We start from the raw sequence: 24608 nt of genomic DNA on the forward strand, positions 1-24608 counted from the left end.
ATGTTTAACGGTGGCTCACACTTGACATTGTGCTTCCCCACAGAGAACTCGGTCCGTTGTGGCCAGTGTTTCCTGTTGTAGTGCGCTGCGGTGTCCCAGCTGTCCCAAAGGCAAAAATGACAGGGAAACTTGGTAAAGCCTCCTTGGAGATCCATCAGGAATGTATTTTGAAGTCTCCGATAACCTCCCAGCCATAATCGTCATACTTCTAGGCTTCTAGCAAGATCTTGATGCTGTTGTATTCCTTTTTGAGGTGCACCGAAAGATATTTAAATTTTAAAAGGTCTAAAATTTGTATAACATCTTACTGTTCAAGCAAGTAAAAATTGTCCGTCTTACCTTTATGATCCCCGACATGCCGAAATATGCCTTGTAGGCTTCACACATTTTAGCAGATGCTGTCACAGAGTACTTTTTCACTCTTGTCTTGATAAATTGGCCACATACATGGCAGAATGCGTCTGGAGAATGCTTGCACCCTCTTGATGCCATCTCTGATAAAATCAGATAGGTTTATGTCTTCACTTCGGCAGCTGGAACTAAACTCAAGTGGTGAGCCCCTGTATACAGGGGCTTAGATCTGGGGGGATGGGGTATACATCCCCTTTCATTTTAGGTGGGGGATATGGTGCATACAATCATCTCTCCCTACAGTTTGGTCTGTTGAATTGTTTTATTGCATCACAGGCTTACAAATTGTGTGTTTGTTCTTTTGATTCTCGTGTTCTTACCAATCGAATTACATAATTAGGCCTAGATGTAGACTTTTTCAGTAGCCGAAATGTACATCTTTAATATAGGCGTGCTTCTAAGCTTTTCGATCTAAGCGATAGTTCGTAAGTATCACTCAGTAGGCCTAAGTATACATGCAAGTATCGCGGCAACAAGATTACTCTGTGATTGCATGTTTACAGCTTTCATGTTCACGTAATCAGAGATTACCAATTTGCAAATTGAACAGTCTACATAAGTGGTTGCAAAAATCATCCTCCCATTGGGTGTAAAAAATCTACGCCCCTACCTGTATATATATATATATATATAGTACTATGGAAAGTTCTAAAAAAATGTTAGTTCTACAACATTCTAGAAAATTCTTGTAAGTTCGAGAAAATACTCTATCAGCTACTCAGCACTGAATCCACCTGGAATGTTCTGGAAAATGGGTAAACTTGAAAATTTCATTACCCAGGTCACAAAAACAAAGTTTGAAGAGAAAAATAGGGTTTTCCATATTCTTTAAGCATAAGCAATTGGCAAAAACACTTTCTGCCCAGGAACAAGAAAAAGTAAAAATTTTGTTACATAGTGTAGTCTTATACTGTTATAGGCCAAATGTTCCTTATCTATACTTTCTAGTTTAAGTTATTTTTAATGCATAAGGATTGTGTTAATTATGTGATTGATTCTTTGCGTTTCAGATAGAACACCCCATTTGTTTTCGTATTCAAAACTAACAAGTCCTTATTTGAAATACTATCTTCATGTACAGTTTATGGATTTGAAAGTGAGTGAAACTATGTCAGCAAATTATTTCTACTTTCAGAGAAATATTTACATCTACAGCTTTTAAGCCTAAAAAAACACTTATGAAACTTGTTCAGTTTTTCTATAGGATCTATTTATGTTGTTTTAATCTGAAGAAAATTCATTGTAAAGGAGACTATTATGAGCAGTAAATTTCCTGATTCTGATATGATATTTCCAAAGATCTAAAGAACTACAAGTTAAGAATTGGACAAGTCTTTAATGTTTAGAATTTTTTTAAATACACAAACCATGAAAACTGGAAGCTTTCTGCAGTGGCGTAGCTAGGGTTTTCAGCGCCCGGGGATAAAGTCAGTTTTCGCGCCCCCTCGTGACAAAATGTAAGCCACAATTCCTAATTATGTATCATTAATTTGGCACCCCCCACACCCTTGTCCCCCTCTAGCTACGCCGCTGGCTTTCTGTTGTTCTGTATGAAGATTTAATAAGATATTATAAGTAGTGTTGGCCTTTAGTTAATACACTTACATGTATTTTAAGTTGGTCAAATGTGTGAAAGCAAATTTAAGGTTATAATAATTTGTATGGACTACGAGAAGTGAACAATAAAAAGCTATGTGTATTCTCTTTGTCAAGATGGAATTTTGGTGACTGTGTAAGTTCTGGCGTCTAAACATTTTCATCATTATAAACAATATAATTTGAATATTTTACTTAATTATCCACGCTAATCACTAACTTATAACTGTTTTTTATGATCTATGTACTAAATGATACACGGGAAACTATGCTAGTTTTATTGAGTAGGGAAGTGGAACCAAGGGTGTTGTAAAAGAATGCCAAGACCAGGTGGTGTTTGAAAAAAGTGAATTTAAGGCAGTATTGATGAGATATAAAGGGATACCGTAGCGTTAACAAGTGAAACTACTGGTTTTTCTTCACAATATGTAAACGTATTATGTAGGGAAGGAAAAAGCTTAGAGGTTTTGGTGTTAGGAGATTTACATAATACGTTCGCTGATAGATTCGTCTGTAGACGAGTGCAGTGAATGAATAGAAATATATTTTATTTAATATTACGTTTATTAATCATTACATTTTTTAATCTGTTTCTGTAATCAGAAAAACGTGATTATTGGGGATTTCCAAGATCTATCATGGGATCTCTGTTCTTTGTTATTTATGTCAATGATTTTTCATGATACATAATATTAATTTTATTCACAATGTTAGGTCAGATAAATTTCAACTAGGCTCAGGGACATAATAGTACTTAAGATTTAAAAAAAATAAATAAATAAATTGAATAGCTTGACCAGTTCTTCCATGGATCATTTGTTTGTTTGTTTGGGAATTTCGCACAAAGCTACTCGAGGGCTATCTGTGCTAGCCGTCCCTAATTTAGCAGTGTAAGACTAGAGGGAAGGCAGCTAGTCATCACCACCCACCGCCTACTCTTGGGCTACTCTTTTACCAACGAATAGTGGGATTGACCGTAACATTATACACCCCACGGCTGGGAGGGCGAGCATGTTTAGCGTGACGCGGGCGCGAACCCGCGACCCTCGGATTACGAGTCGCACGCCTTACGCGCTAGGCCATGCCGGGCCGCCTCCATGGATCATGGGTGGCAAGAGATTTATAGCATATCTTGTTTGCTAAATAATAGTGGACACTAACCAGTATCACTGATTAAACCACTAAAAAACTGAACATTAGAAATGCTTTAGCAAGCAATTCCAACTACTTGAGATCAATCATATATGCCAGTCAGTAAAAACTTGTAACAACCCAACTAAATGCAATCTTTCATGTACATATACTAATCCAATGAAGAGTGAAGTCTTTTTTTTTTCACTCTCTTTGTACAACCTCACCCATACTTTCTCCACCTTTATAAAAATCAACTTCTGACATGTTACTTTAATCCAAGAGCATAAATGGTACTTTTTAATATTTTTAAAGTACTTGAATACTCATAAATGCTGTTTAGACATACTGAATAATTTCTGCTCAGTTTCAGCTTTATCCACCAATTTAAAGCTAAGTTTGAATTATTTATTATCCATGTTACTATCTCTATCATTAATATAGATAATGAACAATAAAACACTCAAGCAATAAGAAAACTGTCAGTTTTTTACCAGCTTCTATTTTGTTTACTACCACTACAGATTCAATGTTTGATGTATTTTTTTTGTAATGATTTCATTTATTAAAACTTAAGCTAACCTTTGTATGGTATCTTGTCAAAAACCTGTATGAAGACCTTTGAGTTTTTTTTGCTTAGACATCTTATTGGATGTTTTTATTTTTGATACAGCATTATTTTCTGGTTCAAGACACTGCTTTTTTATGTTATAAACCTTGATTTTCAGGAAACTCCTGATAAAGTGATATAAACGTTGTTTGTCTGAAAATACAATTTATAAAAAAGTTAGGTGGATTAAAAAATGAAAGGAATTTTGTGATTGGAAAAGTGTGACTGCTTGGACTTCTTTGATATCTATTGTATGACTTTTTTGTTATTTACATCAATAACTTGATAGTTCTTTTAATGTAATATGCTACAGGAAAGAGTTGAAGAGACAGAGCTAGATTGACACCTGTTTTAAAACATTCATGCCACAAACAAAATTGGCTTAAGGATCTGATTTTCTTTTCTTTGGAGTATAAAATTCTAATATTCACATGAATAAAGTGCTTGAAACTTTCAGAAACTGTTTATAGTATGAGAAAGATCTCAAATAATTTCAAAGACTTGAAGCCAAGATTCATACTTGTCATTTCTATGTTATAAACTTATGGAATTGTTTATCTTTTGATGTTACTATATATAGTGTTGGATTTTATACTTTAGTTGACTGTTATGGAGTCACCACAATGGACCAAAATATTTGATCTTTGTGAGATGCTTCAAATAACAATGAAAATTAAAGGTTAGTAAAACTAATAATGTGGGTGGACACTAATATTCAAATTAGTGCTTTTCAGTTGTCTAGACATAGTGAAGTAATAAGTTATTTCATGTACACTTGTTCTCAAACTTTCACTGACAACACTCTAACCCACTTATCTTGATTTGAGCAACATCGCTACTACAAAAAGCAATATTTTAGTGGCTTTTTTTAAGTTTTTAATTATTTTTCATTTGGTGAAACTCTCATCTCAACCCTAGCAACTTGCTATGACATACAGTTTGAAAATCATTGATCTACACTAATACTAAGAATCTATTCACAACTTTGTGATTGGAGATATTGGTTGTTGTTGGGTAACTAAAAATATTTGATATTACTGAGAATCATTAAGTGTAAGTGATGGTTATAGTGGGAAGCTTAGAGAATTAAACTCTGCAAGCTCATTTCATATGCAATAAATCTTAGAATAGTTACATGGACTGAAGATCGTGAGTCAAACTGACAAGAGAGCAGAATCTTTTTTAACTTTCAGTATCATTGTATTCCCATTTAGCTAATGATCTTTTTCCTTTTAAGGATCTAATTAGTTCTATATAATGGACCTGACATACATACTTAGTTTGTGTTTTAAACTTGAGAAAGAAGTATTGTTATAAGCATAAGAGCACTATGGTAGATAGGGTTGACAGTTGGCTATAAATCATAAACCCTGCCAATGCAATAGAATGCACATCATTTTTTAAACATGGGTTTGAACTGATGAAACAAGGATCATGCTTGTTATAGTGAGATTTTCTAACAAGGGATATGCTAATTAGTAATTTTATCAGATAAATAAGTATTGGACAATATTTGTGAAGCAATCAGTAATTATTATTAATGAAATGGAATTTTATCCTCCTTGAAAAAAACTTGAAAGAGGATTAATGGACCAAAATAATTTTCTGTGTTATTTAATTCCTGATTATTGTTTCATATATCATTCTTCTCAATGTACTGAAGGAAGTTTTTGCATGTTCTTAAAATAGTGCTCTTAGGTTTACTTGATCAAGTGTTTTTACTCTATTAACTTTCATAAATATTTTGAAACTTAAGAAAGTTTTGAATGGCAATAGAAATCTCAAGCAGTAACTGATGTGCTTTTTATAGTGATTTGAAAGTTAAATATTTTGTTTAATTTTTTTATGTAAATTTTGTAAATAGTTTTATTGAAACCTTATGTTGCATATATTGCTCTATTATTGATGAAGAGACACTAAAACTGAGGTTATGGTGTCAATTCGAGAGTCTCAGGTTTAAGACATAGTACAGTTTCAGATGAAGGTGCATTATAAGTATTCTCTCTATTCAGTTAAGAGTAGTAACTTTAGATAACTTGTGTTGCTGACTGGTTGTCTTTCTTGTAGTTCACTTTATTAACTTTCATAAACTTTTTGAAACTTAAGAGAGTCTTGAATGACAATAGAAGTCTCAATGGTTATGGTATCAATTCAAGAGTGTCAGGTTTAAGACATAGTACAAAATTAGGGATGGTTGTTTCTGAATAATTGAGATCCTTTACCGGTATGGTATTTTTAAAATTATGCTAAAATATGGTAAAGTAGCCATTGACCGTTAAACAGCGGCCATCATCAATTGATGCAGCTACCCACAACATTCTCGCTATTTAAAGGATAAATAATTTTAAATGTTACTTTAAAAACCTTGTTTACCAATAGGCGTCCCAATGAGTCACGACTTATTCACGAAAATTTGATTTTTGCACGAAAGACACTTTTGTGAAAATTAAGAGCAATTTAGTATTGTAGTAGGACTTGTATTAAAACGATTAATAAATGTTTAATATGCCAAATATTTGTACAGCCACATTTCTTTGATGAACTTACATGTTTATTGAGTATTAATTAAAGTTGTCCACACGTCATTCCGTTACTTACTGCTCATACTAGTTAATTTAGTTAGCCTCAGTAACAAGTAATTAGGAACCAGCGTTGTGAAGTTTCATTTATAATTTTCTTTAAATCTTGCACGTTATATATATTAATTTTTTGCATAGATAAATATTATACAAAAATTCTCGGGAAAAGTTAAAGTTCTATAACGTCAAGAACTCAAATATATGAAGAAAGTATCTTAAAATTGTATTGCATATTTTACATTTCCAGATTTGAGCTAAACTACACTAGCAGCAGAAGAAATAACAGTGCTGACTTGAAGTTTGAACCCAAAATAGAAACTTCTTACTGTTTTGTATAATTCAAGTCATGTGCTGTGTACGTCGATATGGTTTAGTTTGGTTTGTTTTGAATTTCGCGCAAAGCTGCATGGCCAGGTGGTTAAGGCGTTCGACTTGTAATTTGAGGGTCGCGGGTTCAAATCCCTCTGGCATCAAACATGCTCGCCCTTTCAGCCGTGGGGGCGTTATAATGTGACGATCAATCCCACTATTCGTTGGTAAAAGAGTTGGCGGTGGGTGGTGATGACCAGCTGCCTTCCCTCTAGTCTTACACTGCTAAATTAGGAACGGCTAGCACAGATAGCCCTCGAGTAGCTTTGTGCGAAATTAAAATAACAAACTGATAACCCTCGTGTAGCTTCGCGCGAAATTCATAAACGAAACAAAAAAAAAAACATCATCGTAAATATAACTGAATCCAAGTGTGAACTGAAATAGTTTTGGATCGTACCGTAAGACACAAATTAAAACTTCGAAAACAAATAGTGCTACAAGTTTGCATATATTGCATGGTAGAAATTACTTATACAGTTTTAATTGTTTTGACATATTCAGTTGCCTAAATAATAAATAACACTGTGTAATTTGTCTGAACTTTTACGAGAATGCGTCCAATTAAGCAATCAGTTTATTCCATCATTTGTAAATTAAATTAAAACTATTTTGCAGTATAGCTGTAACGTTTCTTGCTTTTTGCGTATACGTCTTCAATGATTGCTATTATGTTGATAAAGTTATTTACTTTTGTTCTTGTCTTGAGCCTCAAACTATATAAAGGGCAAAGTTGAACAGTTAAAATACAATATAATATTTGTTGATAATAACAGGAAAGTTTCTTCATCGTCGTTATTACAACTAATTTCGGAGAGCAAATTCGATGAACCCTGTCTATGGTGGACAGAAACAGATAACACTCCACTTTTATAGCATAGTATATCTTATGCACATTGTATGATATACCATGTTGTGAGGTCTTGTGAAAATATAATTATCGCTTTTTTTTAAATAAAACTAAATTACATGATTGATTCTGTTTCTGCGAGTTCGAATGTATATAATGGGAATAACAGCTAATGACAGTAAGATATCACTAGGACTTTGGTGTTAATTTCGTGCATAAGGATTTTCTCCTATTCGGCCCGGCATGGCCAGGTGGTTTAGGCACTTGACTCGTAATCCGAGGGTCACGGGTTCGAATCTTCGTCACACCAAACATGCTCGCCCTTTCAGCCGTGGGAGCGTTATAATGTGACAATCAATCCCACTATTCGTTGATAAAAGAGTAGTCCAAGAGTTGGCGGTGGGTGGTGATGACTAGCTACCTTCCCTTTAATGCTACACTGCTAAATTAAGGACGGCTAGCGCAGATAGCCTCGTGTGGCTTTGCGCAAAATTCAAAACAAACCAAATCTCTTCTATTCCAGCAGTCAGAGAAGTCTATACAATGAACTTGGAGGATCATAGTAAAATGCTTATATTGTATAAATAAAGATATTGCTTTATTATTACACTTGCGTTTGTCTGTATTTCTTTTGATGTTCATGCATAACACTTGAAAGTTTATGGTGGGTGTCAGTGTACTTGAATACAACTGTAGTTGACTTTATATAGAATGCAAGTAGTATATCGCATGTGTTGCACCGTCTTTAGTAACTTGAAAATTAAAAATTTCCTTTAAGTTTGTTTCTATACAATTTTGGTGTAAACACGTGGTCCAGAAAACATGACATTGTTTTGTTCTTGTTACCTTTGTGTCTTTATTTTCCTAAGCAGATGATACCTAATCTGCCAGAAGGGATGTTGCAGTAACATGATCTAACATCACATATCTTTGCTGAAGGAGTCAAGAACTGCAACATTCTTTGCTGGCTGAGTCAGTGATGTCTGTATGTTACAGCAGTTGATTGCTGTGGGAGAATAACCATTCATATATTGATCTTATAAAAAAAGTTATGCTTTTTTTAGAGTTATTCATTGTAAATGACGTGAACAGTTTAACTGAGGTCCATCTAAAGAAAATAATGTTTTTGCTCAATTCATATATCCAATAGAGGCAATCGTCCATTTACCTCTGCAGGTACGACACTTTTCTTGTTATTGTTAGTGTGATCTTAATAAAGATTATTTTTCACATCTCACCAACATATATATTATATTTATTCCCATAAAGCTTAAAACTTATTCAAGTTTCAGATTCTGATTATAAATTTCCTATTTGATTCTCCTATTATTAAGGGGACATGTCTAAATACTTCAAATCAATTTACTTGAGAATTCACAGGTGATTTTTTTCTTATTAATACCGACTCTTTAAAACTCGTTTTTCCAATCTCGCATAAACTGAGCTTTTTTTCCATCTTGTATCCTTACTATGTTATAATGTTTTTCCCTTCAAGTTATAGGAACTCACACTCGCAAGAGGTGTTGTAAATAGTGTTTTTACATTCTTTGTGTCTGTAAATGGTTTGAGATAGACTAAGTTCAACGGTATTGCGATATGGCGTTTGCAAAATATTCTGACTTCATACTGTTTGCTCGTTTTTCTGACTGTCTTTGGAAAGGCATTTGACAAACTGTGTTTGTGTAATTTTCTTCTTGCTATTCCTAGTATTTGGGCTTTTTTTTAATCCAGTGTTCAGGCTATCAAATTCAATGAGGATTCTTGTGATGTTTTCTTCTTTCTTTTAAGCATCTGGCCCCCAGTAGCACAGTGGTATGTCTGCGGACTTATACTGCTAGAAACCAGGCTTCAGTATCTGTGATGGGCAAAGCATAGATAGTCCTTTGTGTGAATAATAACAAAATAAACAAACCTTTTAATATTTTCTGTATTAAAAATCTTATTAATTATGGAAATTAGGCAATATGTGACACACTATATCATGTTTCAATATACTCGGTAAGAAGATCACATATATTTCATTGTGTAGCTTGGTGTCTCACAGCAAATAATTTATTGATATCTTATGGTATAATTTAGTGCGTTAATTAGCTTATCTAAGCTTTATAATCCTATATTTTCGTACCTCTAATGATGGGTCTGGTAAGCTTCCGAAACTTTAATTTTTTAACATGTTTTTAATTGGTGTATTCTTTTCATTATTTTATGTTTTCTCATGAATTCTTGAAATTTATTTTGTAGATTTTTCGTGGATGGTTTATAATTACAGCAATGCAACTGTAATTGCAGACAAAAATGAATATACCCTGTACCGAGTCCAGTATCAAAGATCTTTAGTCTGGCTAGGTAGGAAACAAGAGACATAATTGATGAAACTTTGTAGAATGGACGGCAATTGCCTGTTGTGGAGACACAAGTCTAGAGGACGACGTTTCGAAAGTCTTCGTCCGTAAAGGACGAAGTGCCTCCACAACAGGTATTTGCCGTTCATTCTACAAAGTTTCATCATGAACACTCTGCCTAAACAATCTATCAAAGAATAGACATAATTGTTGGGCCAGTATTTTTTGGAATAATACTTGACAACAAATGCTATAGTGTGAACTGGAATTAATTTGATAATTCTTAAGAAATAAAAATAATGGCGAACGAACAAGCTAACATTCTTGGTCCTCCAACCCTTTGGTGGGTCACGAGAAGTCTGAAAGCTTATAATGCTAAAAATCGGTTATGATGGTCGCGGTGGACAGGGGACAGAAAACAGTGTCGCGGGTACAGTGGAATGGTTTGCCAAATTTAATACACAGGGCTGAAACTTAGTCCTCATTTGTGTACTTCTTATCAAGATTTTAAAATTCTAGATTTGTGATCTATGTAAACATTTTCACAATTATCGCAAAGGATGCAACAAACAATATTCCTCAGGAATTTTGTACGTGGTTGATATAAAAATTTTAGTTTTAATAGGCTTATGAGTAATGTGGAAACCAGCTTTCTGAAAAATCCAGCTTAGAGGTTTTCAAACACCTCTGACGTAAGTTTTTGTTTAAAAAATATTAATAAACAATAATCTCTAAATAGGGACATGCACAAGCTGGGAGAACAAGGGCACAGACATCCAAGAGACTATGTGTACAAGCTAGTTTAATTTAGTGAGTGTAATGCTGGTTATTTCTATACATATGATGTATGTGAGTGTAATAATATGGTTTATATATATATATATATAATATGCGTGCTAAGTTTAACGTGTATTCGACTCTTTAGCTGTCAAATTTAAATTTCTGGGCATTTCCCTGTTCATGCAGTGATAATGTATAAAATTTATGACTGTGTGTAACGGGGGACTAAAAAGATGTTTTATAGACACAAACAACAAAACGTATTCAAACAGCAGGCCTGGAACTCGTTTAACTCACCAGTAGAATCAAACAGGAAGCTGCACGTGTATTTTTGATCAATGAAAAATGCAGTTCTTTGTTAAACATACGAGGAAAAACAGGATGTAATGTGATGTTGAATAGTTAGCGTAAATTCAAGTCAAGTAAGCAAACAATACTTATATCTGTTATCCTTCTGCGAGTACGTGATATGTTAAATGCGATATATTTAAATGCAATTATACATTTGACTTCCCTTTTCTTTAGGTCATGATTGGTTTCAATAATATGGATGTGGTGTATGCGAGTTGTTAAATCACAGTTTAGGCACAACAAATGTAGTAAGAAAACTAATAATCCAGTATCGTCGTTACAGTGCAACTGGTATCACTCAGTAAAGTTATTTTTTAGTTATTAATTGGTCAATGTCATAAAGTTTTTTTGGTTGTTTTTTTTTTCATTTTAAACTGCAAGTGACTTTTGATCTACATTTCACCAAAACCTGAATGTTTCATCAACGTGGGCAATCCCAGATTAAGGCATGAACTTACCGGGCTGAAGCCCAGGGCCTTACACTAACTAAGGGGCCTCAAGCTATAAGTAGAAATTCTGTCTCGAGGGGATGTCTATAAGTCGAAAAGCCTAAAGCCAATAAAACCCTTAATCTGGCCTTGAACGTGGGCACTCATCAAATATTGTCGGTTAAAAATAAATCATAGTTAATTATTTACCATTAAACTTTTATAAATTATTGAATAAAATTAAAAAAAGAATCTTATGTGTAATCAGCGGACTAGATTTCGTGAATATAGATTATACAAAATGAGTGTATATATTGCAATCAGGCTATTAGCATAACCTCCGTAATTAACTCAATCCATCAATTTGGCAGTTAATTGTATTTTAAATCATATCCTTATATTCCCTTATTCGTGAGCAATGTTTCCCTTAATAGGATAAAACTTTGATTGAAGTTAATAGTATTGGATAGATAAAGATGGAGATGAAATCAAAATGTGTAATATATTAATCTATCAGTTTAAAATATTATGAAGAACGTCTTATAACTGGTTTGATGTTAGCAGATTAAAATTTAAAGTTGTATCTTATAGTAATTTATATTTCTTTGACGTATCCCACCCACAGATGGGAAATCAAATCAAAGCTTTCATATCTACTTTTCAGGGATGATTGTGATGGCATCCCAGCATTGTCGAGCTTATCAAAGCAATTGAGACATCGACAAGTGCTAATAAAAATAACTGGGCTCGGCATAGCCAGGTGGTTAAAATCCCCGTCACACCAAACATGCTCGCCTTTTCAGCCGTGGGGACGTATAATGTGACGGCCAATCCCGTTGATAAAAGAGTAACTAAATTCAAAACAAACAAATAATAATAACACAGTAATGTCTTGAATTTTTATACTATAAACGAATACAATGTGAAATAAGAAATATGAGTCAAATTAATCAAATTATTTTTTTACTATATTTTGTGTTCTCAGTACAATCGATGTTAAAACAAGTTACTTTATTTTATGAGTGAGTACACGTTTTTGTTTTGCACAGCACTTAAAATTTAAAAAATTCAGCGGTCACAAGTCTCAATGTTAATGCTGTACACAATATTTTGTTTATTAGCTTTGTAGCAGTGTTTTAGATTGCAGTATTGATAACAAGGGTTTAAATCAGTGTGATGCAGAAGAAGTATTCCTCGCATTTTAAGATTTGCGCATATACAAAAATAACGGTCAATTCCGTAGCTCGTATGATGGTGTACTAACCGGCTTCCTTCCCTCTAGCCAGTAGTTCAAAATTAGGGAAGGCAGCAGGTAATCGTATCAGCTTTGCCGGAAATACAAAATGCATACATCTGCATACTTTAGACACTTTACGATACATTGCTCTTTCGATAATTGAATAGAGTCTATATCTTTGAATTTTTTTAGAACTTAGTAGCATGAGTTGGAACAGATTTGGTATATTTTTTTTATTAAAATTACTCTTGTTTGATAACATGGAGAGTTATGTTTATTTGTACTCCGGATTTATTGGCTCCGGCTCCAGAGTGACTCCAGTGGTTCAGCTTCAGTTCCAGGTTATTTCTAGAGCCGATAGAAACCTACATGTATACTGCAGTCCGGAGCTGCTCCAACTTCGACTCTCTTCACTTGGCTATTGCTCCTGAATAGAACTGTAAGGTGTTATTTAGAATTAAAAGTTTTAAAACAATTTATATAGAGTTAAATGGATTTTCACTAAAGTGATAGGAATGTGAAATCTAATTAAAATTTTTATATAGTCATTTTTATAAGTTTTTAACTATCTTTTCAACAAAATTAACATTAACATGAATGTATTTACATTTTTTATTAACAAATAATTTAAACAGAACAATGAGAACATAAAATAATGAAACGTTAAAGTCAGTGCAAAAAAGCATATCTGAAAAAAAACATTTTTATTTAAAATATTTGGTGTGGGGAGTTTACAACTTGTATATACATACATAGTTATTTATTTTATTAACTCAGGTTATTCAAAATATATCGAAATGTTTGCAGAGAAGATAGCAAAGACCAGAATAGCTCTGGAGCAGTCTGATAAGCAGGGTTCCCCGCTGGTACAGCGCTAAAACAACGCTAAAATCGGGGGTTCGATTCCCCTCGGTGGACATAGCAAACAGCCCAGTGTGGCTTTGCTATAAGAAAAACATTGATGAGCAGGCTCCAACTCCAACACATATTTAAAACAACGGCTAGTTTCACTCCGTCTTTAGACTACAGAGCTGGTTCTGTACTGTCGACCAAGCAATGGTCTTTGTAGGTGATATATCAACATTCTTAAATGAAGATTTCTTCTTCCCTCTTTGCTATGTGCACATTTTCTAACTTAATTTAAAATGTTAACTCTCAGTAGGTCAGCATTAAATTTAGGCATTCAATTCCCACTGTTGGACAGTGCCCAGGTAACCTATTGCGTAACTTTTCACTAAAACAAACACTAAATAAGTAATTTTGATATGTAAAAAAAAAATTACTGACTTAAACTGCATTGCTGAAACTATAATTACTTTTGCTTATTGAATATATAAATATGACACAAGAATTTTAAAGTGAGATTTTTCCAGTTTCATGTTTCATTGGCTGATAAATGCACCTTAATGGGCTTCAATATTTTAAAACAAGAAGCTTAGTTTTATTAACTGTTACAGTTACATACATTGATGAAAATTATATTTCTTAGGACAACGATGATATTGCTGCCACCTTTCAGCTGTTGGCGAACGATAATTTTGAATTTTGATTATATCGTGTGTTGTTTTTTTATGGCAAGTTATGTTGAGGTGTATTTAATGCCACAAATATAGTTACTTTTTTCCATTACTGTATATTATAAGATTTACCAAATTTACAAGTAAGTTAACAATGATATTTGTGTCATTTCATATATCAGGTTGTCCAGAAATAAGTGTCGTTTTCGAACTGCGAAGTTTGGAAAAGTATAAACCAGTGTTCAATACACTTTTGCCAACATGTAATGATGCTGTTTATGCCATTTGCTGTAGAAATCAGAGTTTCTACGGTCAATGAACTTCCTAAAAGCTTCTTCTGCAGCTGCCTAGTTTTGAAGCGTTTATTGTTCAAAAAGTTGTCAAAGTGCTTGAAAACATGAAGATCTGTAGGGGAAAAGCCTGAGGAATAAGGTGGATGAGGCAGAATTTCGATTCCAAATTCGTTAAATTTTTGGAGCTTCATTCTTGGCAGGTCTCATAACTTCGATTTTGTTAATCATCAATCAGCTCATGCGGAGCGCACTTATCCAACTTTTTCGTCTTTCCAAACGCACTCAAGTGCTTAACAATGCTTGACTAGCTTTTCTGCAAGCTCACGTATTGTTGTGTGAGGGTCTATCTCAACTCCTTCCCTTAATTTGTTTTCATTTCAGGATGGCTTCTTTCCACGACCTTCATGGTCTTCAAGACTTTCATCTCAATGTCCATATCTGTACGTTCAGTAACAGATCTATGGCCGAATGCGTGGTTGATGAACCGTGTAGTTTCGGTAGCTTTTCGTCTAAGTTTGAAGTCCTAGAGGAAAATCAGACGAAATTTCTTCTTGTCCATGCTACCTTTGGGGTTGCGAAACTTACACTGAGTAGAGTTGAAACAGCAGACAATTAAGACACCTTGAAAGCGACAAACGTTGTATTAAGCCAATCAGCGATAAGTTACTCAATATTCAGTTTCTAAATGTCATCGTGAGAATTCGGATATTTATGTCTGAACAACCAAATAAAATTAAAAAACAATGATCTTGGTTGTATTATCCGTTGAATTTAATTTAAAGAGCAGAGTAATAATTTAACGGTTTATGTAATATTATTTCAGTCGTATGTTGCATTCCGCTGTCGACGAAATCTTCTCGGTGTTGCCTCTTAGTGTTACAGCAGTATGTCTACGGACTCACACTGCTAAAAACCGGGTCTCGATACCCGTGATGGGAAGAGCACAGATAACCCATTGTATAGCTTTGTGCTTAATTCTAAAAAAAGACAGAAAATTCTCAATGTCAGAGCTCAACAAGCCCTGTAAGACAATCTCATGAACTCTGAATTTGAAAAAAAAAATGTCGTCAACAATGTCATGAAACAAAAACAACTGAAATAGTTATACACAACGTTCATTTAATTTAACTGAGTGATGTTTTGAAACTCACGAACGAGAATATTTTTACTTCGATTACTTTCAGACTTGATGTTTACCTTCGTAAAATCAAGTTTTGTTTAACATAATACTTTCTTGAAAATGCAATAAAATTATTTAAAATAAATGTAACTTTTGTTTTTAGTATTTGTTTTTGAATTTCGCTCAAAGCTACTTGAGGGCTATCTGTGTTAACCGTCCCTAATTTAGCAGTGTAAGACTAGAGGGAAAGCAGCTAGTCATCACTACCCACCGCCAACTTTTGGGCTATTCTTTTACCAACGAATAGTGGGATTGACGGTAACGTTATAACGCCCCCACGGCTGAAAAGGCAAGCATGTTTGGTGCGACGGGGATGCAAACCCGCGACCTTCAGATTACGAGTCAAACGCCTTAACCCACCTTGTCATGTCGGGTTATTTTTAGTAAGTCTAATGGGTTATAGTAAGACTGAATAGTATTATAAGCTTAAGAGAACAATAAATTTGTTCTCTTACATCGATTATTTATACGATGTGGGTTGTGCATCAATCATTTCGTTTTAAAGAATGTTTTCCAGATTTCAGTATTTCCATATAAAACTTCTGTAGATTTAATGTGTGGAATGATTTTATTTGAAATTTGTGTCACCGATGTTTAGGTGTTTTGATCTAAACAAATGTTTATACGATGATGAATATTTTGGTTATAGATGTCCTAATTACTTATGAGGTTTACACACAATATCACACTGAACCTGATCTTTGCTGTTTTCAGAACTGAGTACATTGTTGCTTTGGGGTGTGTTGCAGATGCAAGCGGATCAAGTTCCAAAACGTCACCTTTTTGCACGACTAACTAGCGCCTCACCAGATTTATTGAAAATGAAGATTAACAAACATTTGATCGATGATGTGAAGTGCTTTCTACATTTATAATGTTATAAAAATGTATTTCCTGCATTAGAAAATGAGGGAAGACATCTTGAGAAAAATAGCGCGGATATTGAACAAACAAGAACATGTTTTATTAAAACTAGCTGGGGTACCTGGAAGTTATGTAAATTCATGATTAATAAAAGGTCATCGTGTAACAAAAAGGTTTATCCAATATCATATAAGCAAGAATGCTAGTATAGTATTATTAAAAAGTAATATTTTGATACTGGAGGGTGTCACTATATAAAGTGTTGTAAGCTATATCATCAATGTTATAATTTAGTTGTTTGTTAGAGAGAGCTGCTAACACAATGATATAAGAATCGATGAGGTTTGTCTACTATCTACAGACAAGAGTATATTATGTATAAATGCGAATAATGAGTGTGTGAAGTTATTGGGAACTCGGTGAAGAATTTAGCGAGTAAACCAGTTTAGTATCAGCAATGTTATTCAGTGAGAGTTACCACATACATTCAGTGGCATAGCTACTTTGTATGCATGAGCATCCACATCAGTTTCACAGGTCCCGAGTTCGAGTCTCTGTCTCACCAAACATGCTCGCCCTTTCAGCCATGGGGACATTATATGATTGATCAATTTCAGTATTGGTTGGTAAATGAGTTGCCCAAGAGTTGGCAGTGGGTGGTGATGATGAGCTGCCTTTCCTCTATTATTTCACTGCTAAATTAGTAACGAGTAGCGCAGATATACTTTGTGTAGCTTTGCGTGAAAGTCAAACAAATAATTTTCACAATTTTGCTCTTAAAATATGTGATATATATTTAATGTTTGAATTCCTCTTTTAAATATAATTATCTTAATTTATCGAAACTAATGTCAATATGCATAGAATATACCATCGATCAAAATAAACCTCTTTTTGTGGCGAATTTCATATAAGTTTGATCATCTTGCTTGTGATAATCTCAAAACTTTTAGCGATAAGTCTCCGGTACTAATTTGCATGCTGCTTCAACCTTATCATAATTTATGCAATCTTCTAGAGAGAGAACAACACAAGCTTTTTGTGCTTTACCAGTCAAAACACTGTAATAATAATGGCCATTTTTCCGTGGGCCATTCCATGGTTTGGGCAACTTTCTCAAATGTTGGAAATATTTATCAATTTCATTTTCATCAAATTGTGGTATTTTAATTTATTTCTCAGATTCGGTATGGGATGGCTCTTTTTGGGCTTCAGTACAGACTTGTTCGGCTTCGAGGCATTTATTTTCTGTTTCTGCTTACACACTGGCTTGCTCTTTCTCTTTCTCAGCTTCGATACGAGCTTGTTTAAGCTCAATTTGTTTGAGCTTTAACTGGATTTCCAATCTATTATTTTCATTCAACTCTGTTAGCTAGTGTTCGAAGGATGGTGATTTAAGAAAAATTTGATAACCATACATTATTAACTCTTGTTGGCACCGACAAATATAAATTGAATTAAAATTTGAATTTAGAACAAATTTTGTCTGTGATTCAGTTCTCGGACACGAGCTTCTAATTTATTATGTTACTTATTATAATTTATCCCGGACGAGAGTCTGATTCATTATGTTATTTATGTAAGTTACGTATTACGATTTGAAATACCCGAAATTTGAATTTAAAAGTTAATTAAATGTCGATATGTATTAAATTTGTGATATTTGCCAACAAGATTTATACCCACAATTTTCTTTCTTAACACAAATATATTTTAATATACAAACAACAATACAATTTATAACAACAATAATTACAAATAATTCTTTATATACAAAAAAATTTACAAAACTCACAAACAATATTCAGTCTTCTATCTCGTCTGAATATTTTATCGACGGTCCAGATGCACAAAGAGTGAATTAATTTCATGTTGATACACCGATACACTTCACTTGACGGGGATACTAGCTAGCTCTATTCTTCACACTTTTTTCCCAATGACAACATCTAATGTCCTCGTAGAAATACTAATGTCTGAAGTAAACTGACTGAAGTTTGTAATATTCAAAATCTATAAATGTTCCTGGTCAAATGTCTGTATTTTCCTTATTAATAAGCGTTTGCCACAATTATAGCTTCCGAAACTTACGGTATACTGAATGTAGCTACCAAACAATATTATTAAACTGTCTCCTCTTGTGCCGAGTTATAAACTTTAAGAGAACAGGAGGGACTTGAGCAATGCATATCTAACAATATGTGTTACATGCATTAAGCTGTAACAAACGTAGATATTAAAATAAATGTTTAACAGTAAATTTGTTGCAGTATATGTAAAAGTAATATCTTCCTATTGGTTCATTCAAATATTATTTAAACATAATGCTAGTTATAACGACTTGTAGGCAGCCCTCGATTAGCTTTGCGCAAAATTTAACAAACAATTATGTTATCAACGTCTGATGAAAATGAATTGCATAACAGCTTCATTATAATACATTCTTTCCACTACTGTGTTTCTAAAACGAACTTTAGACTTATTAATAATTTTTAAATTACGTTTATAGAATTTTACGTAAATTAATTTACTCACAATGAAATTACACATTTATGCGAATAAAAGAAAAATTCACAAACAGATATATGAAGTTTAATTGGCCTATTTTGTGTATTTTAGATATAAATCTGTTTCATACATAGTAAATATATTATAATTTCCACACATTTTTGCTGCACTTCCAAAATTTGTGTTCCCTTTCGGTATTAGGTGAAATCTTATTTTGCAATACTTTGGAGATTATTAAACACTATAGGCCTAACAGAACTATCAAAATTGTGTATTATATTTGAATTAGTATTAACTGATAAATGATACGAAGATTTAAAAATGTAATAGTTGTTACTATTGAAATAAATAATTCTAGACGGGGCAGTCACTATTCATTATCATTGAAAGGCATGTGGATTACTTTGTATTGAATTGCGAAATGCCAGACAAGAATCCGCATTTTAACAGGCCCTTCATGGCCAGGTGCTTAGGACGATCACCTTACAATCTGAGTGACAGTTGTCCGTGTAAATCACGACTCGAAAGAACGAAGAAAACGCGTGCTATGCAATTAACATACCGTAACTATGAAACGAAGGCGGAAGGTGTTTTTTTTGTTGTTTTGAATTTCGCGCAAAGCTACTCGAGGGCTATTTGCGCTAGCCGTCCCTAATTTAGCAGTGTAAGACTAGAGGTAAGGCACCTAGTAATCACCACCCACCACCAACTCTTGGGATACTCTTTTACCAAGGAATAGTGGAATTGACCGTCACATTATAACACCCCCCATGGCTGAAAGGGCGAGCATGTTTGGTGTGACCGGAATTCGAACCCGCGACCCTCGGATTACGAGTCGAACGCCTTAACACGCTTGACCATGCCGGGCCCTCGGAAGGTGTTACAGAAGTAAGTAAAACATTTTTTTTTTTTCTTATAATGTATGGGCATGGTGGTGACGTCAAATTGACGTAGATGTTTACATCTAATTTCAAAGAAAATATGCAAGTTCTTTTTCACTCACACAAGTCGGCACGAGAGCTTGACAGTTTTTTAATTTGAACTTATGACATATATTTGATGTATAAGTTGAAATAATCATCCACGACATTCTAATGTCGCCTGCTGGCCAGTTAGGGTATACATAGATGCTGCCAAAACATACACTGTTTGCAGATATGTTATGTGTACCGTTGCTTTTAATGGCACCTGCGTTAAGGTAGAAATGTATTAAATATACAACTTCGCTTAATAGATGAGAGAGGAAATTTAGGTTAATTTGCATGGCATAAGATAAGTCCAGTCTGATTATTGACGTTATGGCTTATCCGGGTAAATATTCAAGTATAGGCCTAATACTGTGAGTAAACTCGTTCTCAAAACGAAACGAGAAACTAAAATTTTACAGGTATCCCCTTCCAGTCCAAAATTTTGGAGCTGTCAGTGCCATTATGATAAACAATTACTATGCTGTAAAAGTGGCTCAAAATAACACATTGATATAACTGTGATACCTGTAGAAGAGTGCTTATAACAGAGTGAGCCTAGTTTTACTACAGTTAACATTTAATTGTAGTGTACGTGAGATATGCCAAATATTTGTTGATATGTTAGACGTATAAATGTTTTGCACAATGTCAGTTGTGTATTTGCATGTCCATATGAAAGCAAAGCACTGCGTAAATTATTCTCACATGAAATAACAGAATTTGGCTAATATAATTATGGATTGCACATTTAATGGTGCAAATTGTTGATTACGCTTTACATAAATGTATTCCTGCAGTTTTCTTGAAACTAATCTACGATAGTGTACTGTGGAAAAGTTAGGATTATGTTCTTGTTTGTTTGTTTTTGAATTTCGCGCAAAGTTACTCTAGGGCTATCTGCGCTGTCTCTAATCTAACAATGTAAGACTAGAGGGAAAGCAGCTAGTCATCTCCACCCACCGCCAACTCTTGGACTACTCTTTTACCAACAAATAGTGGGATTGACCGTCACATTATAATACCCCCACGGGTGAAAGGGCGAACATGTTTGGTGCGACGGGGATTTGAACCCGTGACCTTCAGATTACGAATCAAACGCCTTAACCCACCTGGTTATACTGGACCTTGTTATGTGCTTGATATTTCTGTATTTAATCGTGTTTGTAAGATGTGTGAAATTAATCTGTGGGATACATTACGTGCGTAGTCGTTTTATGAAAAAAATTAGCTATTGAAGGAAAATTGGATTTGTATTTTAATTTTTAGATTTGCTGTTATAAATGCAGGTAGACAAATTACTGCACTATTGCAAATTTATATACAAGTTGAGAAAGGATCATTTTGCGCTGTATTGAAATGTCCATAGACAGGAAAATGCACTGGTCATGGAAATTAGGTATGTACATGGTAGAGCAAGACACAGAGGCTTGCAGCAGAGAGACAAAGGCATGGTGTCCGAAAGTGAATATACAGGGTGTTCGGAAAGTCACTGTCCACTTATATATTTATTAACAGACATGTTTCAATATAGAATACAGGAGGTAAATATAAATGACAATTATAAACAATGTTGAAAGTGACCCCCGTTGGCATCAATACAGGCTTGGATCCTTCTTATTTTGTTTAAACACCGCTATCAGTTGCTGGCTTGAAATAGACTGAATGAATGCTGTTATGGCTGCTTTCAAAACTGCACAGTGACTTTCCGAACACCCTGTACTAAAGAGAAAGTTGAATAACGTTTTTTATTATTAGAGATAAAATCAAAACTCAAAGCAAAACATCTTCAAAATGCTTATAAATTTTATTTTAGTTTATTATTATGTTTATTACTTAACATATTTTATCATTATTATTCATGAATGTGTTTTATTATAGATTTCAGAACTGATTCTGTTTTCAAGTAAAATGACAAATCCTTGATGAGTTCCCCCGATTTTACACCTTTGGACTTTTATCTTTGGGGCTTTTTGAAAACAAAATTGTATCATACCAAACGAAAGGATGATGTTTAGGAACTGAAATTTAGCATTTGTTACGCTGAGTTATCCATCTTTACAGCTGTATTGGAAAAAGTGTTCTCAGAATTTGAACGCAGAATTAGATTGATTATAGCTAATAATCCTTTGTACCTTTGTCCTCGTATTTATTAAGTAAATAAAATAAGAGTTGCAAGTCTTCAGAAGGTATTTGGTTTCGAATTTGGATGCTGTCTCAAATAATACAAATTTTATTCAATTTTATTTTTGGTGTATGCATTTTGAGACACTTGTATTATAGTGTGAATACTCGTATTAGACAATGCTGGACCAATGAAAATTGACGTCTCATTTGGTTTTAATTATTTAAGTTTACACCCATAAATTTGATTTATTTAAAACTTACAACTTTATTGTACATGACAGTTTATATAATTTGTAATTTCAGAACTTCTCGTATTTTTCTGAAGTCAACATCTGTTAAATATATCTGATAAAATGTAAACACCATTTTCACGGTTTTATCTGCACATATCTTGTACTACACCAGTAATATGTGATTTTCCCGTAAAATAAAATGTTTTACATTATTAAGTAATATGTATTACTTACGTCGAGATCCAAAGTTGAATCCCACTATGGTGAACGATATTGGTTGGGCCTTAATGGCAGGATGATCTTGAGAGCCACTGTTCTAATGAGGAGAATGTTAATATTTCATCCTATAAATTTTGCTCTAATTATAGAATAATATTAGTGAACTGTCTTAAACTGTGTTTCAACAAGATGATAAATGTACCGCATCATGATGAATTATTTACTGTTTTCTTTACAGTAACAGACTGGTTATGTTCATGAGTTAAGCTACAATAAAACTGGACGAACGGTTATAGCAAGTTCTTTACTACACTTCAAGACTTTAATTATAAGACCTTGCAGAGACCACTTGCATGTAAGGGGCTCAGATTCGAAGAGGTCTTGTAGTAAGTGAAGAGAAGGCAGGAGAACATGACAATTCGGTCAAACTTTGTAAAAAAAGGAAAAGGAGTAGTAGTGAAAAGAGTAACATTGCTAAATTTATTGCCTTCAGATCCAGTATAGTAATGTAATAGATCTTTGACGAAGTAGGTGTAAAAATTTGTTACTTCTTTTGTGCTTCATGTTGTATATTCGAGCATTTGTATCAGATTTTGCTACATATTCTCAAATAAATCCAAATCATTTGTATTGTATTTATATCATAAATTTTCTTAATTATTTTCATTCACTTCATTTAAAAACGTCGGATATTTGGAGGTGCAGATGCATGAATAACATTTCTCACTACTCACTACCCCTCAAGTAAAGAACATTATGCGTCATCCTTTGTCCATTGGCAACAATGTTTGAAATATACAGGGTGGACCCATCCATATATCTTATGTATCCAGTGTATCTGTGTGCTGTCCCTTATTCTCGCTGCATAATATTATGCGACGCTATGTTCTGTGAGACATTTTCCTCAACATATCTGGAGTTATTGTTCCAAATGCCGCGGTAACAGCTGTCTTCAACTCATCATTAGTATAGCATAATAACATATGCATGGGTAGGGACTTACGGGCCACCCTATATATTTTTCTGTAAGACGTAATAAACACTGAAGCAAAAGAAAAGATGTTAATCTCTAGATTTCCATGTAGGATAAATCCTATTGCATTTTTCATATGACAGGTCAGTTATGAGTGTTTTGCACCAATATCTAAGTTAAAATCAAACACCAAAATTATCCAAAATGTGTAGTTTAGTTGAAAAACGGCCATAAGTTGTGAGTTGATACCGTTTTGCTTTATCATTTCAACTAATAGGCTTTAAAATTTCAATATGTAGCAATGGTGGCCGCTTGCGCATGTTGAAAATCACATGACATTGAGTCTAGTTTTATTTATGTCGGTGGTTGCTAATATATAAACGTGCATTATCTGTAAGTGTAATAAGTATAACGTAAACTTATTTTAAATGATATGTGCAACATAGTTTTCATTATTTAATAGTTTAGAACTGGTAAGAAGTAAGACTATTGTATTGCAACAAACTTTGAACACTTACACTGCTATATTACAATACAAGTGTTGTGTGTACTGTTTGCAATTAATTCAGGGCTTTACACAGCACACGATTACGTGAGAATCGTAATAAATAAGCGTGAATGAGCTTTTATGAAGCCAAAAAATATTTAGTTTGAAGCTAGTGTGATTACGAGTAGATATGAAGTATATTCTTACTGTTGTAAGTTTTAATTACTTATAATGTAGATATTTTGTTTGCTAGATGGAGTTTTAGGAATGAGATGGTGATGTGTGAACCTGACGATGATTGAAGAAGGTCGAAACGTTGTTCGCTCTTCTATGTAAAAATTTTTCTCAACCCAAACGAGTCGTTTTTGCATATATATTTCTCTACAAGTGGGTTTTCTCGACATCACTGATTAGTAAATAAGTCTGTTAATTACTCAGCCTGTTAACTGTCGATTACCCAGTGTGTTAGTCAGCCAGTTCTGAATTATGTCATAGGTGGAAGAGGGAATTTAACAAATAACTAGTTAGTCCTGTCAACTAATGTAGCATGTGGAACTT

The 24608-nt window shown here is 33.8% G+C and overlaps 1 protein-coding gene across 2 annotated transcripts in view; it reads left to right on the plus strand.

The window, feature by feature from the left end:
* Positions 1-1203: 1203 nt before the first annotated feature.
* Positions 1204-24608, plus strand: part of LOC143224667 (uncharacterized) — a 35958-nt gene continuing 12553 nt past the window's right edge. The window contains exons 1-3 of one of the 2 annotated variants that reach the window (XR_013013394.1): positions 1405-1507; positions 4349-4427; positions 6575-8151. Coding sequence is in view for 1 of the 2 variants with exons in the window: in XM_076452820.1 (XP_076308935.1) it covers positions 1496-1507; positions 4349-4427 (91 nt within the window). In the remaining variant the exon portion in view is untranslated. Of the gene's footprint in view, positions 1508-4348; positions 4428-6574; positions 8152-24608 lie in introns of those variants that run through there. The other variant, XM_076452820.1, reaches the window with a different exon arrangement.

This window comes from Tachypleus tridentatus, chromosome 1 (genome assembly GCF_004210375.1).
Source record: "Tachypleus tridentatus isolate NWPU-2018 chromosome 1, ASM421037v1, whole genome shotgun sequence".
NCBI classification, from domain to species: domain Eukaryota; kingdom Metazoa; phylum Arthropoda; class Merostomata; order Xiphosura; family Limulidae; genus Tachypleus; species Tachypleus tridentatus.